A 16,693-nucleotide genomic window follows, 5' to 3' on the forward strand; every position below is an offset into this window, starting at 1 on the left:
TTGGTGCCCAGGTAGCCAGGTTTCAGAAGTCATGCTCTCAGTGCAGTGTGGATGAGAAGGTTTGGGTCTGAGGCCAGACAATTCCTAGTTGTGTGGCCTTGCAAACATCACTGAATATCCCTGAGATAGTTAACAATTATTATGCCAACATGGTCGATAAACATGTGTGGGGTTAGTTGAAGGGCGGAGGGATAAATGGCTCAATGAGCCTCACCTTTCTAGTTCTCGGGTTTCTTGCTTTCTGATGGTCGGACCAGAGTGCAGCTGCCTTAGCCAGTTCCCTACTTCAACTGGCAAGGCTCACCTTCTGCAAGACATCCCTGAGGAGAAGCCACATGGACCTACTCAGATGCAGTCCTGGGTGCTGGAGCAGCCATGTGGAGACCCCTGCCAGCACTGAGATGCTTACACATTCACTGATTTGGCTTTCCTCTTGTGGTCGGCATCATTGTGTGTGTTTTGTGAGATGGAGGAGGACTTTGTGGATGGGCGTTAGACATATGGGCTAATGTTGGACTTGTGGACTTGGGCAGCACTGGGTTGGGATGTTTCCTTGATGTGCTCTTAACCTTTATATAAAACTCTCTCTTAGACATGAGTTTCTGTGGATTTGTTTCTCTAAAGTACCCAGACGAACACAATCCCGTGTCTCAGTTTCTTCTACAGGAAAATGTAGGTAACAAAAACTTTCTCATGGGATGTTAAGGGGTTTAAATGAGGCATTTCACGTAAAGAGCTATTTATGTTCTAGTAACTTAGCAAAAACAGCATGCCATTGTCTTAAGTGTTTTTATTCAAGTTATTAGCAATAATAGAAATGCAAGGATGATTTAAAAATCTAGAAATAGTACTTATTGGTTGCAAACCTTATAATCCACATGTGAGCATCTCAAAGAGTCAATCCATGCAAAGTCAGGTGCTAGTGGGGATGGTGCAAGAGCAGGCAGTGCTCCCTTCTGCTGTGTATCGGATCCCAGTGAATTGGAATCAACTTGACTGCACCCAACAACAACGATATTCTCCCCATCTCTGTCCTTAACTTATTTTCTTTCTTCTTCTCATTCTGCAAAGCATTACACCTCCCACACTTTCTATCACAGATAATTGCATGCACTCTTTTTCTTATAAATAAGTGCCTTTCCTTCTGTACGATCATTCTCCAAACCACAATTCACTGCTGTCAAGTGAATTCTGACTTACACCTTCTCTACAGGACAGACTAGAACTGCTCCATAGGGTTCCCAATGTTGTCAATCTTTATGGCATCAGACTACCTCATCTTTATCCCTTGGAGTGCCTGATGGGTTTGGACCATTGACCTTTTGCCTAGCACCCCAGTGCTTAAAGCAAAGTCTCACACATGTACAATGGTTCTTTCTTCAAAGGTCTCCTGATTAGAACTTTCACATAACCCTTACTTCTTCCCATCTATTTATTTCTACCACAGAATTATCACAGCCAACTGTTCTCCTTAGTTCTGGCTCACAGTCACACTGAGGTTTTCGCTCTTGAATTCATGTTCCGTCCTCTTGGCTGTCATACCTGCCTGGCACTCTTGGGTTCCAAGCCTCATTAGTTAATTAAGAACCCATGCGAAACACCACTGCCCTAGAATCCCTGTTTTCGTCGGCATCCTTCCTTTCTTCAAAACCACAATATTCACCGGGTGTTCACGTTCCCGAATTATCATCTCCTTTCCTTTTAGAAAATAAGTTTTTGACAAAGTCGAAATTACCTTGTTCGTGGGCGAACTGGGTCTCTTCTTCATCACCTATTTGAATGTTACAAATCACTGAAAAGAGGAGAAAAGGCAATCAGAGCTCTCAAGCAGTACAGGGACCACATTGCATAATCACCCATCTAGAAGCACTTTGGACTTCTGGCCAGTAAGACATGCTGGGAACAGTGAAGGAAGAGGGATGTCTTCAGGAGAATAGTTACAATTGCAAATGATTCCAAATTCAACCCTGCGCTATTGTCAGATGGATTCGAACTGAAAGCAGAGAATGCCAGAGAGATTTACCCATGTTTTATTGACCATGCAAAAGCATTCATCTGTGTGGATCATAACAAACCATGGATAACTTTGAGAAGAATGAGAATTCCAGAACAGTTCATTGCGCTCATGAGGAACCTGTACAGGTAGCAAGAAGCAGTTGTGTGACCAGAACAAGAGAATACTGCATGGCTTAAAGTCAGGAAAGGTGTGCATGAGGGTCGTATAATCTCAACGTACTTGTTCAATCTATATGCTGAGAAAATAATCAGAGAAGCTGGGTTATATGAAGAAGAAGGCAGCATCGGGATTGGAGGAAGATTTATTAACAGTCTGAATTTCATTTCTGAAAGTGAGGAGGACTTCAAGTATGTGCTAATGAAGATCAAGGATCGCAGCCTTTGGTATGGATGACAGCTCAGTGGAAAGAAAATCAGAATCCTCACAACTGGCCAACAGATAACATCACGCTAAATAGAGAGAAGGTCGTCAACGATTCCACCTTATGTGGATCCACAATCAATGCTCGTGTAGGCAGCCACCAAGAAATCAAATGATGCTTTGCACTGGAATGTCTGATGCACAACACCTCTTTACAATGTTGACAAGCAAAGACATTAGTTTGCGGAGTAGGGAGCACCTGACCCAAGAAGATATAAACAATACGCAGTCTCTGTACCAAAAAGAACCGGTTTATTTAAGTCTTGGAAGAGGTAGTATATGATCAAGAACTGATAGCACTGAAGAAGGAATCCAACCTGCCCTGAAAACACTAACCAAAAACAAGGATCCAGGAATTGCCAAAATATCAGTGGCAGTTACATAATCTCAACTTGAGGAAGGGGTGGAACCTGGCCCGTCAATCAGGTCACAGCTTGATGACCTCCTTTGGAGGCACGGCAGAGAAAAACAGCTCATTTGAGGCAGGACACACTCACTCTTTGCTTCGATGTTCCTGATGACAAGACACACGTTGCTGGAACCAGAGCCTTGGAGCTGTAGGAGCCACATGGAGACCCAAGCCAGCACCAAGATGCTTCCACCGCCACAGAATCCCCAAGACTTCCCACCCACTGGACTGTGAGCTTCCTGCACTCAGCATCATTGCATGTGTTGCAGAATTTTGAAGAGGAATTTACAGAGTGGTATTGAACATATGGGCTAATATCTGACTTGTGAATTTGATTTGAACTGAGGTGGGATGTTTTCTTAATACACAATTGCTCTTTGATATAAAACTCTTTCTTGTACACATGAGTCTCCCTGGATTTGTTTCTCTAGTCTACCAAGACTACACAATACCTATTTAAATATTTCAACAAGTTGATGAAGAACAGGAAGCACTCACTCATCTATGCCAAGAAATTTGGAAGACAGCTAACTGACCAACAAACTGGAAGAAATCTATATTTGTACCCATTCCAAAGAAAGAAGACCCAATAGAATGCTCGATGCTGAACAATATCATGAATTGAACAATATCATGAATATCATATGGAAGTAAAGTTTTGCTGTAAATTACATAACCCTGGTTACAACAGTAAGTTGACAAGGAACCACCAGATGTTCAGGTTGAAGAGGGGATGGATGATGTTTTTGATACCATCCTACATTTCATCTGGTCTTCTGTCATATGCATTCAATGATCAAATCTATTCTTGAGATTTTCTCAAAATTCAAGTGGGATATACTTAAGGTCATATTTTGACTTTCATAGATTTGTTTTTATTTCCTTCAGTTTTACTTTGAACTCACATATAAGCAATTGATGGTCTGTTCCACAGTCAGCCCCTGGCCTGGTTTTAGCTGCGGATGCTGAGCTTCTTCATTGGCTCTTCCTACAGATGTAGTCAATATGATTCCAGTGCCTTGCATCTGGAGAAGTCCAGGTGTATAGTCATATGGACGTTGTTGAGAAAAGGTAGTTTTTTGATGAAGTCATTGGTCTTACAAAATTCTATTATGTGAGCTCCAGCTTTGTTTCTATCATCAAGGCCAGGTCTTCCAACTAATGTTCCTTCTTTGTGTCCAACTTTCACATCCCAATAGCCAATAATTATCAATCCAGCTTGATTGCATGTGCGATCAATTTCAGACTGAAGTAGTTGGCAGAGTGCTTCAGTTTCTCCATCACTAGCTTTAGTGGCTGCTATGTAAACTTGAGTAATAGCTGTCTTAACTGGATTTCTTTCCATACAGATAGATATTATCCTGCTACAGACAGCATTTACTTCAAGATACGTCTGACAGTGTCCCTTTTGACTATGATTGTGCTGTCACTCTTCTTGCATTTGTCCTGCCAAGCATAGTACACTGCACGATTGTCTGATTCAAAATGGCCAGTACTAGTCTATATCAGCTCAGTAATGCCTAGGACACTGATCTTTATGCATTCCATTTAATCTTTGATTACATTACATCTTAAATTTTCATTATTAATACATGTTCATTTTGAGCTGTGCCCCATCGACAAATGGAGGTCCCAAACCTTACTCCATCCATGTCAACATGGCCACTCTAATGTGAGCAGCCAGCTCTTCCTCCGTCATACTTTGGGTATCTTACAACCTGAAGGGTTCATCTAGCAACCAACAGATCGTGTCCCACTGCTACTCATGAGGTTTTCAGTGTCTGAAAATGCCCTTCAGGTTTTCATAAGGTTTTTGGTGGTTAATTCCTCAGGAGGGTACAAGCCGGTTCCTTCTTCATAGACTCTTCTTGTCTGAAAGCTTTACTGAAACCTGTTCACCATGCGTGACTCTCCTCGTAGTTGAAACACTGGTGACATAGCATCACAGCAACACACAAGCCACCGCAGTATGACAAACTGACAGAGAACTGGTGGCCCATACAATCTACAAGGATGCTGTGGAAGGAGACTTGGCGATGCTGTGGGCTATGTGTTAGACTGCTGACAGCAAAGTTGATGGTTCAAACCTATGAGCTACTCCAAGAGAGAACGATGGGGCTGTCTGCTTTCAAAGATTCACCGTCTCAGAAACACTATGAAGCAGAAACCCTATGACGTAGTTCTACTCTGTTCTTAGGGTTACTATGAGGAATTGACTCAACAACAGTGGACTGGGGTTCTTTTGGAACCTTTCTCTGAGGACCTTGACATGCTGCTGAGCTTTCATTCAGCAACTTAACTATGGCACGGCCAGGGATCGTCCATGGATAATTAGACCCGTGTACAAAGGAGATAGTGGTGTAGCAGGCTGTGAATTGAACCACAAAGGTGCCAGTTACAACCCACCAGTCACCCCATGGAGAGGTGGGGAGAGACAAAACTATCTGCTCCTGTAAAGATTTGAAGTCTCATAAACCCAAAGGAGCAGATTTACTTTGTCTTATAGGATTGCTATGTGTGTGAGTCAGGGTTGACGAGAGAGACACATCTAGAGACACTCACATGTGTGTAAGAGAGAGCTTTATATCAAAGAGCAATTGTATATTGAGAAAACATCCCAGCCCAGACCAGATTAAGTCCTTATGTTCAATACTAGTCTATAAATTCCTCTTCAGACTCACACAGCACATGGAATGATGCCGAATATAGGAAGATAATAGGCCGGTGGGTGAAAAATCTTGTGAATCTAGTGGCCGTGGAAGCATCTCAGAGCTCTGGCCGCCATCAGCATGGTGCAAAGTGGCTTCTTACCAGGGAGGTGAAGCAGAGAGTGTGTCCCGCCTCCAGGGAGAATGAGAAGAAGTTCCCAGATTCCTTATGAGAAGGCCATGCCCACAAGGAGACATCATCAGGTGTTTAGGAGGACATTTTCCCTCTTCCTCCTCCTCCTCTTCCTCACTCTGATCTTGAGTCAGTGCTGCGAAAGCATTGCTGCCCTTGGCTTTCTTCCCTCCGCGAGGTTTGGGCACAGGTGTCTCATCCTCCTCATCGCTGGCCGGCACCGAGAGCTTCTTAAGTCACTCCATGGGCTCTTTCTCCTCGCCATCATCGTCCGCACCCTTCTTCCGCCTGCCTTTTCGGGTGTCTCGCTTCTTTTTTTGTTGCTGCTGCTGCTGCTCCTTAAGAGCTTTCTCTTCTTCCTCAGCCTGTTTATCTTCTACCGCCAGCTCTTCAAAGAACGTCTCTTTGGTCTTTTTGTCTTTCTTCCCTTTCTTCACCACTTTCTCGGCAGGTGGCGAGCTCTCTCCATCCCCGATCCACTCGGGCTCCGGCGGCTGCTGCCTAGGCCCCTTTGGCATCGCGCTGGCAGTTGTGAGGGCTCTCTAGATTCCACCCCTTCACTCTTAGTATCTTCAAGTTGACATGAGATTATGTAATCACCACACTATGAGTTGAAATTGACTGATGGCTGTGAGTTTTAGTTGAGCTTCGTTTTTCAAAGAGAAAGTCCTAGAAGTTCTTAGGGCTAGCGAGTAAGGAAGAGAAAATTTTTGGTTGCATTGAGTTAGGCAAGACAACCATGTCATCAAGAGTGTAGAATTAGGACTTCCCCGGAGGTGGGCTGAGGGTGGGGGCATGTGTGGAAGCAAACAAAAGACCTTTCTGAAAGGTACAAAACAGGAAGTGAATAGTTGGCAGGGGAATCCGTGACCAAAGAGATGGTACAAACAGAAAAGCAGGAAACCAGCCCTAACACGTCTGTTTTCAAGGCGACCCAGTAAACACAGGTAGGGAAGCGATGCTCACAAGGTCGAGCGAGAAGACCGCGTAGGAATCAGAGTATAGATCATGGGCAGGAACGATCTGGGTCTGTAAGGAGGGCTGACTGGGAGTTCATCTCCTGGAACCCAGCCTAGGCAAAGGGCTGGAGGGTAGTGGAGGTGGAGGGGATTGAAGCAAAAACAGATATGTGGCTCATCGGTCAGTGACCCAAAGAAGACCACCTGTGTGGGCATTGCGATGAGGGGTTTCTCACCTGAGAGAAAGGTGAGTAAGAGACCACAGGAAAGGGTGGGCAGACCACAGGGGTTCATGCCACCCCTTCTGGTAGTCAGCTTCCAGGCAGAAGAGTGGGTGAGGAAGGAGTATTATCAGCCAAGATGGGTCCAGTACCGATAGCTACGCTGTCACTTGATGCTGGACTTGGTGGACTGTTATGGGGGCCACTGCAAAGACTGTGGAGAGGAACAGCGATGGTGGCCTACTGGTGAGCTGTTTCTTGTCCTAGGTCCTTCTAAGTAAAGCTGATGCCAGTGTGGCTCTGGTTGTCTCCTGAGTCTAACTAAGTTTCCAGGTAAGCAACCTACTAGGTATTCAACCACAAGCCAATATAGCATATGAGGTTTCCAGAGACCTCATAACCTACTATTTTGTTAGGTACTTTGTCCCATTATCCAGCACAACACATGGGCAAAAGCAAGAGCTCAATGAAGAATGGGAAAGCAGCAACAAACAAACACAAAAATCACCCCTGGACTTCAAAAGGAAGTGAAAAACTCAGTACCTTCTTCGAAGCTTCTACAAATCCGGATTAAGGCAGGGTATACATTCATGTTGACATCGCTGAACAATGCTCTCAGAAGGGACTGGCTAAATGAGTTCTCCAGTTCACTGAGAACATTGTACACCACTCTTTGTACAGGAATCAGGTTTCTACAAGACTCTTCAGCATCCTTTGAAGTAAATGGAGAAAATAGGAATCCCAGCAACATATTGCAAATCCCAAGGTAGAGAACAGCCCAAGAAAATAATTTTATGAATAATTCATTCTCATCTCCTGAGGTTGGTATTTCCTTATGGAAATCTTGGGAATTTCTACATATTTGAGGCCTGGAAGTGTAGAGGGTTATGTATTGGGCTGCTAACTGCAAGGTCAGCAGTGTGAACCCACTAGTTGATCCCTGGGAGAAAGATTGATTTTTTTGCTCATGTCAAGAATTACAACTGTGGAAATTCACAGAAGGCAGTTGCATGTTGTTGTGTAAGGTCACTGAGTCGGAATCAACAGGTGGGCAGTGAGGTGGTTTTTTTTTAAACTAAATGAAACATGTACATTCTTCCTAAACACTATTCAGTTGTGAATCTGGTTTTCTCAGTCCCATTGCATTCAAGATAAGAAGGAACAATTTTGAGGAGTAAAAGTACATTCAAAATTAAATGATGTAATTATTGTACAACTCTCCCTAATGTGATTGAACTATTAAATGGTATGATATGTGAATGATATGTTAAACTTTTTATACTTTCATGATATTTAAAACTTTTTAAAAAATTAAATGATTTCTAGTCCTTTAAGAGCCTGGCCAAGATGTTTTATGAATTGCCTTACCAGAGGAAGAGTGGTCAATCAATGGACTGGACAGTCCCACCCCTTCCCCTTGCGGTAATTAAATCCGGAGGGCTCCAGGAAGTCGCTCTGTACTATGAACTTGGTGACAGGGAAAGCATATTAATAGGATGAAGAGAAGACTTCATCCTCTTTATCTCCAAAGAAGGAAGGAGATCAAAGGGAAGAAAAGGGAAAATGTTTGGAGAATAGCAAGTATCTGCAAATGAAGGCACAATTTCCTTGGTTTTCATGCGCTCAGATCTCAGTAATTTAAGTAGATGTTCCTTGAAATGAAATACTCGGTCAATTCTCTGACGTTTTAAAATTTTAGCTTATACTTTATTGATTGACTTCCTACAAGATAATAAGATTATACATCTCTGGAGCATACAGGAACCCTGCTAGCATAGGGGCGTGTGTTGGGCTGCCATCTGCTGGGTCGGCAGTGTGAAGCCACCAGCCATTCCACAGGAGAAAGACCGAACTTTCTACTCCCATGAGCAGTTGCAGTCTGGACAGTCACAGGGCAGTTCTACAGGGTCACGATGCGTCACCATCGACTTGGTGACCGTGAGTTATGGAGCATTTGCGTGCTTTCTCCAGGCAGCCTGTTTCTAGGATCATTCCGTCCCCTCCCCGCTACCCCCATGGGCATCATGGAAGACAGTTACTTCCGTGAGATTCTGGGAGGTCTTTGGGGTGGGGGTGGGGCTGGTTTTCTCCTCACTCTCTACCTACAGGACTATTGTAGAGCATAAGAGCATGATGCAGCTCGGGACTGCTTTGGATCTGTAAACGTCACTCACTGTAAACAATTTCGCGGTGATGAAGCCACGGTCTCGCATGCCCTCCAGGAAAGGAAATGTCTTGTTTATGGCACTTGAAATTTCCACCTTAATTTTTCTGTAGTGATCGAGTACAATGTTATGGATAAGCATCTCCTGTTCTTCCGTGGGCATCCTAGGAAAAAAGAGAACACGTGAAAATGGTCATCAGGGTTTCAGGATGCTTTTGGAGACTGAAGGCTTGTCTTTGTGTGTGCTAGGCTGTGAAGAGCCAACATACATATACAATAAGTGGTTCTGACACGAGAAGAGACTGAGTGACTGAAGAAACTATCGAAGATAAAAATATCACAATAGAAAGCAAGGAGGTGTGAAAGACTGATAACAAGGCTGAAAAAGTCCAGTCTGTTCCAATCCAAACTACTGTGAAGGCATCTTCACTTAACATATCTGGGCATTAAAAATATCATTTTACTGGGGGATCTTACAGCACTTATAACAATACGTACATCCATTGCTGGGCTTTTTTTTTTTTTTTTACTTTGGAAAATTCTAACTCCTGTAAAATTGACCCGAGATAAATAGGTCATCCACAGAAGAATAAATATAATATAATTAACTCAGTTGTATACAACAACAACACAGCCTTGATAATGGAAGCTTTAATTATGAACTAAGAGAAAATAAATATTACAGAATTAAACCAGGATGCCCCTCAATGATTTTCAGCTCCCAAAGGAGATATACTATTCAACATCATAAAACCAGTTCATGAATGATTCAGAGAGGTTCAATAATGATAATGGTAAGATAAAGTTTCAATCGGGATGGCTTATGCATTGGGCTGGCAATCTCAAAGTCAACAGTTTGAAACCACCAGCCACTCCACAGGAGACGATGAGGCTTTCATCTCCTGTAAAGAGTGACAGTCTTGGAAATTCACAGGAGCAGGTCTACCTTGTCCTAGTCATGGGTTTCAACCACCAACTTTGCAATTCATTGCCCAATGCCTACCACAGTTCCACCATAAACTCACAGATATCTTTGAATGCATACATATGTAAAAAGTACAGCCAACTCACTGCCATTGAGTCACGGCGATTGTATAAAATACACAAGTCATAAAAACACGTGTGTACTGATGATGCAGTGCTGGATGGCGTTGGCATTTTGTTGATTGTGCTACTCATCTCACAGGTGCAAGGTCTGGAATTATTCGGATTATCCCTGGGAATGGGGCTGACATTTCTGGTCAGAAAAACCAGTAAGAGTTGCCCGTATGGTCCTTTTCATTTTTCTTCATGTATTTCTCAGTAACAGCTCATTGCTTCTTGGATCTGCCAATTGACTTTAGTAAAGTAATCAATGCTTGGGTCTACCTGAAGTGAAGCCTCTGATTTAGTTTTGGAAACTAAATCTACACAGCAGCGTTTTGAACAACTAACTATAAAGTTGAAAATCTAGAGAGTGAACATCTAAGAGTGATGACATCAGAACATTATGTGCTGTAATATAGTTAATGTTAAAAACCCAAACCAGCAAAACAAAGACAAAAAGCCAACCACTCAAAATGTGGATGGTTTTAAGCGTAGTCATGGACTCTTGAATACTTCCTAAGTTGGGGACTACCTGTAGGGGAGAGGTAAAAGCTATAGGATCTACAGTCATTGTCCCCTGGTAGCACGTCCCACTTCTGGAGATAGCATGTTATTGGGTGTCACTGAGGGGGTTCCAGATCACTGTGATTCCATGGACAATGGAACACAACACTGCCCAGTCCTATGTCATCCTCACGATGGTCATGTGTGAGGTCAGTGCTGTAGCCACTGTGTCAGTCCATCCCATTGAGGACCTTCTGCGTTTCCAATGACCCTCCACTTCACCCAGCACGATGTCCTTCTCAAGGGACTCATCCCTCCTCATGACGTCTAAAGCTCATGAGGCGAAGGTGAACTAAAGTGGACACAGGTAGGACTTGGGGGCTCGAGCCCTGAGTGAGTCCTCTCGTCAGAGGTCAGAGATTTGGGAGGGGCCATGTGGGTGAGAGCACACAGTTAGAAAAATAACTTGAGGGAACTGAAAAAACCTAACTGCCCTCCTTTTAAGAGCTTTTCTCGTTTCTAATGCAGTGTGAAGTACAGAGGCTAAAAATATAAAACGAAACCGTTGAAGAGCTCAGAGGACTTGCTGGCGTTCTCCACATTAAAAGGTGTGTCCAGAGAGAACTCCAGGAACCAGCTTGCAATTGGAGAGAGCGGTCCCCTGTCTTTGTAGTCCTGTTTTTTCAATATAAAGACATCCATGGAAGGCCACAGCCATCACGCGTTGGCAGGGTTGGGTTATGGGTGTTGGTGTTTGGGGTGGTGCTGATGGTGACGGTGTGATTGATGGTGAAGGGGCTATTTTCATGTTTGTACTTTGGTATTTGAAATTTTAGAAATAAGAATAAGAAATGTATTTATTTTACATTTAAAATTGGAATGAAGAAATCAGAATGATGGTATTTCTGGGTACGCTTTGTAGAGGAAAAGCTGTCCGCTTTGCCCCAAACTCACTGCCACTGAGTCAAGGCTGACTCATAGCAAGTCTTAAAGACAGGGTAGAGCGGTCCTGGGGGTACGCGGTCCACACCCTTTCCCTGGAGACTGTAACTGGTGAGGGCAGCGGTTCTCACCTTCCTCATGCCACCACCCTTTCATACAGTTCCTCATGTGGTGGTGACCCCCCAACCATGAAATTATTTTTGTTGCTACTTCATCACTGCTATTTTGCTACTGTGATGAATCGGACGACCCCTGTGAAAGGGTCGTGCGACCCCCGAAAAGGGTCGTGACCCACAGGTTGAGAAGTAGCTACTCAAATCCCACCTGTTTACCAAAAACATCACCTCTAGCATCGCTAGTATTAGAGACTGCCTGCCCAGCGGTGCATGGTTAATGGCCGCGGTACTCTGCCCGTTCAGAGGTAGCATGGCCATTTGTTCTCTAAAGAAAGCCCCGAAGGAATGGCCACACGAGGATGAACGTCTCTTAGTTTTCATCAGCGAAGTTGACCTCCCCGTGAAGAGGAGGGGCTTTCATTGTAAGACGAGAAGACCCTGTGGGGCTTGATTCTTAATCCACTTCCTCTACTTGATCACTGAAAGGTATAAATAAAACTTGATGCATAAACATTTTGGTTGGGGTGTCCTCAGAGTATAAATTAACCTCCGAATGATATTTTACCTAGATCAACCAGTCGAAGTTTAAATCATTTATTCACCCAATTATTGGATCACGGGACCAAGTTACCCTAGGGACAGCAGCGCAATCCTATCATAGAGTTCATATTGACGATAGGGTCATGACCTTGATGTTGGATCAGGACATGCAGATGGTACAGCACCTATTAATGGTTCGTTGTTCAACGAGTAAAGTCCTAAATGATCTGAGTTCAGACCGGAGTAATCCAGGTCCGTTTCTGTCTATGCCAATATTTCTCCCAGTACGAAAGGACCAGAGAAACAAGGCCAACTTTGCCAAAGCACCTTAACCTAAATGATGATGCTATCCTAATTTCTTACTGACAACCTCCCTAGAGAGGGTTTGTTAAGATGGTAGAGCCCGGTAACTGTACAAGACTTCAACCCTTGCTGTCAGAGGTTCAATTCCTCTTCTTTACAATGTTTTTGATTAACTTGATTTCTCTCATTGTCCAAATTCTCTTAGCCATAGCTTTTCTTACCCTCCTTGAACAAAAAGTTTTAGGCTATATACAACTCTGAAAGGGACCCAATATTGTTGGTCCATGCAGCCTCCACCAACCAATCGCCAATGCCAGTAAAACTTCACTAAAGGACCCCTCCGCCCACTAGCTTCCGCAATAATAATATTTACCTTAGTTTCCATTCTTGCCCTAGCTCTAGCCTTAACCTCAGGAATTCCACTTCCCCTTCCTTACCCCCTTGTTAACCTTAACCTGGGCCTACTCTTCATCCTAGCCATAGCTAGTCTAGCCGTCTATTCCATCTTCTGATCAGGTCGAGCATCAACATCTAATGACACCCTCATTGGGACCTTATGGGCCTTAGCTCAAACAATTTCTGATGAAGCTCCACTAGCTATCAGGAATATTCATCAATGGATCATTCTCATGAACATCACTCACCATTTATCCAAGCACATTGATGACTCTGAATCCCTTCATGACCCCTAGCCATAATATGCATCATCTCAACATTAGCGGAAACTAACTGAGCACCATCTGACGTAACTGAAGGCAAATCCGAATTAGTTTCAGGCTCACGCCAACATCATCGCAATCAGTGCATTTACCGCAGGTGTAGTTTTAGGTGCTTTTCACGATATCTTAGTTTCAGAAATTTTTACATTAAATGTTAAAACGAAAACTTCACAACCATCTGTCTGTTTCTTTTTTTATCTTTTTTTTTTTTCAGGGGAGAGCGCGAATGCAGTCCCCCACTACCACGAATTATGCAGTCGAGTTTCCCACATTTGGGGAAATCACAGGGGTCAGCACATCCGGAGTGCAATGGATAAGCCTCGCCCTGGGAAAACCACCTTTGTGATACGAGGGAGGAAATTTTTTCATAAATGATTAATAATTGGTCATAACACAACTGTGGATATGATGCTCATGTTTATTATGAGCATGAGCATCATATCCACAGTTGTGTTATGACCAATTATTAATCATTTATGAAAAAATTTCCTCCCTCGTACATTAGCTCTATGCATGACATATCTCTATTCCCATTATGTTAGCAAGTATTCCCCCCCCCCTCAAATATAGAACCATGTCTGGTAAAAGAATTACTTTGGTAGAGTAAATAATAGAGGTTAAAATCCTCCTGTTTCTAGACTTCTAGGAGATGAACCTAAACTAGAGAATTCAAAAATCTCTGTGCTACCATCACACCGTTTTCTAAGTAAGGTCAGCTAATTAAGCTGTCGGGCCCATACCTCTAAAATGTTGATTTATTCCTTCCCATTCTAATAAATCCCCTCATCATTATCATTTGTATAACCTCAATCTCAGGCAGCCTTATTACTATGATCCGTTCCCATTGACGACGGACACGAATAGGCCTTTGGACAAACATTTGCTGTTCTCCCTCTTTTTATAACTTCTCACTCCCCACGAGCAATTGAAGCTACAACAAAATATTCTCTTATTCAAGCTTCTACCTCAATGCTTCTACTTACAGCAGCTTTATTTCATGGAGATGAACTACCCAACGGCTTCAATAATTTTACTTTATTGCTATAATAAAGCTAGGCATAGCTCCCTTTCACTTTGGAGTCCCAGAGGTAGCCACAGGAACCCTACTATCAATGAGCCTGATTCTTTTAGCCTGGCAAAATCCCGCCCCTCTATCTATTCTTTATCAGATTTCACCATCCATCAACACTGACATTATCTCAACTTAGCCATACTATCTAGCTGACTCAGAGCTGAGGAGGACTCAACCAAACTCAGCTTTGTAAAATGATAGCTTACGCATCTATTGCCCAAATAGGCTGAGTATCAGCTATCATAATCCATAATCCTCCCTTAGTGCTAAATTTAGCATTCTATATTATTTTTACATCAACATTTATCTTATTAATTAATTGCCTCTCTCCATCAACCACAACACTTATCAACAGCATGACATAATTCACCATTAACAATAATGACTCTCTTGATTATTCTTCTGTTTATAGGAGGCTTACCCCCACTATCAGGCGCTATACCCTAAGGACTCATTATCCATGAGTTAATTAAAAATTCTAACATTATCTTACCTCTTCCTACAGCTGTCTTAACTCTATTAAACCTTTACTTTTCCATACACCTAATCTACACATCCTCTCTAACCTTGTTCCCATCAAGCAACCACATAAAGCTTAAATGAAAAGTAAGTTCTCCACATAAAGTCTTTTTTTTTTTAACCTGCGTTAGCTTCTGTGCCAGGTGGAGGCTTAGGGGAGTAGAAAGCCCCACCTCTCCCGGCAGAGCTCTAACCCAACTCAGAACAGAAAGTTGGTGTACAAATATAAATCTGCACAATCCTTTGGCCATCTTTGGTCCTTTGCCTTCCTTTGAACCTCTCTTCATCAAGAGCAGGGGTCCAAGAGGTCAGACCCCTGAGCCAGAGATGTGGGGACAGTCCTGGAGCTGCCCTGGAGGCCTCTGACAGGCACAGACTCGGCACCCGGTGTTCAGCCAGCCCTTCTGAGCCCTGAAGACTCTGAACTTCCTTCTGGGAGGTGACAACGGGAAACTAAGGAGGTCGCACTGCAGGGGCGGGCTCTCAGATCACAAGGAAGCACTGGTCCCCAGCCCTGCCTTTGAGGGGCAGCTGACCCACATGTGGCAGCTTCAAGGTCATTTCTAAACACTGAGGACTCCTGTGGGTGTGCCTGGCCCGGCATCCCCACCACTTGTCTTTTGTGATTTCAGCTCCTGTTCTACAGCCTCATGACCCTGCTGGCCCAGGGCCTGCCTCTCACTCCTGAGCAGTCACATTGCCCCAGAGAAGGCTGATGGGGAGGAGACAGACTCACCTGGTGCTGTGCTGACTGGCTGCCCCTGCCATCCTGGGCTCTGGATTGAGAACCGCCTGCTGGGCCTGGGAGCAGCTCTCCTCCAGGGCCGTTTCCAGTGGGGGAGCCTGGCCTGAGCAGGAAGTCTGTGACTCACCCCATAGCCCCGCCCCAATGGGAAATGAGAAGTGAAAGAGAAGTGAAAGAGAAGTGAAAGCCACTCCAGGGCGGCTTTGGGCCCAGAAGCAACGAGTCAGCTGGGAGTCAGGGGAAGATTTCACAGCCAGGCTCCAGGACCAGGACAGGGGCCACCCCTTTGGGGAGCGGGCCAGCTCCAAGCCCACCTGGGTGTGCAAAGACCGGCAAAGCTTATGTTTCAGCTGCCTCTATCTTCGGAGGGGTGGCTGGTTGATTTGGGGGAGGAGGTAGGGTCCTGACACTGTAACTCCCTTCCTTCTGGCCAAGATGACCAAGGGGGCAAGAGGGCAGGATGGAACAAGCCCTGTTTTTCTGCTCCTGGCATAGCCTGCATCTGGTGAACCCTTGAGAGAACAAGGTAGTGGCATTTGGTGTAGGCCTGGAGGGAGCCAAGAGGCGTGCGTGACCACCTGGGAAGGGGATCATGTCTGGAAAACAGTTAGACAAAGAGGGAGATTGCTCCCAGCCTGCAGCCAAAGGCTGCAGCCAAGGAGTTTAAAGCATTTAAAAATACTAAAACAGGTCCTAGTCAATAGGGTAGGATGTATGTTAAAGAGAAGACCTAAAACTTCAGAGAGACTTGTTTGGGGCAGAGAGACAGCTTTAAGCAATGTCCAGTGTCCACTACCTCTGTGTATTGCCATATAAATATGTATACATAGGCCAATACCTTAAGGTTTACTGTGCCAACCTGGCCGATAAACACATGTGGGATTAATTGAAGGGCAGAGAGATAAATGGCTCACTGAGCCTTGCCTTTCTAGTTCTTGGGTCTCTTGCTTTCTGATGGTCAGACCAGGGTGCAGCTGCCTTAGCCAGTTCCCTGCTTCAGCTGTCAAGGCTCACTTCCTGCAAGACATCCCCGAGGAGAAGCCACATGGACCTATCCGGATGCAGACCTGGGTGCTGGAATAGCCGCATGGAGACCCCTGCCAGTGCTGAGATGCT

At 44.3% G+C, this 16,693-nt stretch overlaps 1 protein-coding gene and 1 pseudogene across 2 annotated transcripts in view; both read right to left on the reverse strand.

The window, feature by feature from the left end:
* The window catches only part of LOC142423801 (nuclear body protein SP140-like protein), a 42,107-nt gene extending 26,392 nt beyond the window's left edge, over positions 1-15,715 (reverse strand). For both annotated transcript variants that reach the window (XM_075528883.1, XM_075528882.1), the window contains exons 1-4: positions 15,569-15,715; positions 9,042-9,195; positions 7,411-7,579; positions 1,736-1,792 (exon numbers count right to left, since the gene is read on the reverse strand). In XM_075528883.1, coding sequence (XP_075384998.1) covers positions 1,736-1,792; positions 7,411-7,579; positions 9,042-9,195; positions 15,569-15,600 — 412 coding nt within the window. In that variant the 5' untranslated portion in view covers positions 15,601-15,715. The remainder of the gene's footprint in view (positions 1-1,735; positions 1,793-7,410; positions 7,580-9,041; positions 9,196-15,568) is intronic.
* Positions 13,453-13,605, reverse strand: LOC142425008 (U1 spliceosomal RNA; annotated as a pseudogene).
* Positions 15,716-16,693: the final 978 nt, after the last annotated feature.

This window comes from Tenrec ecaudatus, chromosome 13, assembly GCF_050624435.1.
Source record: "Tenrec ecaudatus isolate mTenEca1 chromosome 13, mTenEca1.hap1, whole genome shotgun sequence".
In the NCBI taxonomy this organism is placed as follows: Eukaryota; Metazoa; Chordata; class Mammalia; order Afrosoricida; family Tenrecidae; genus Tenrec; species Tenrec ecaudatus.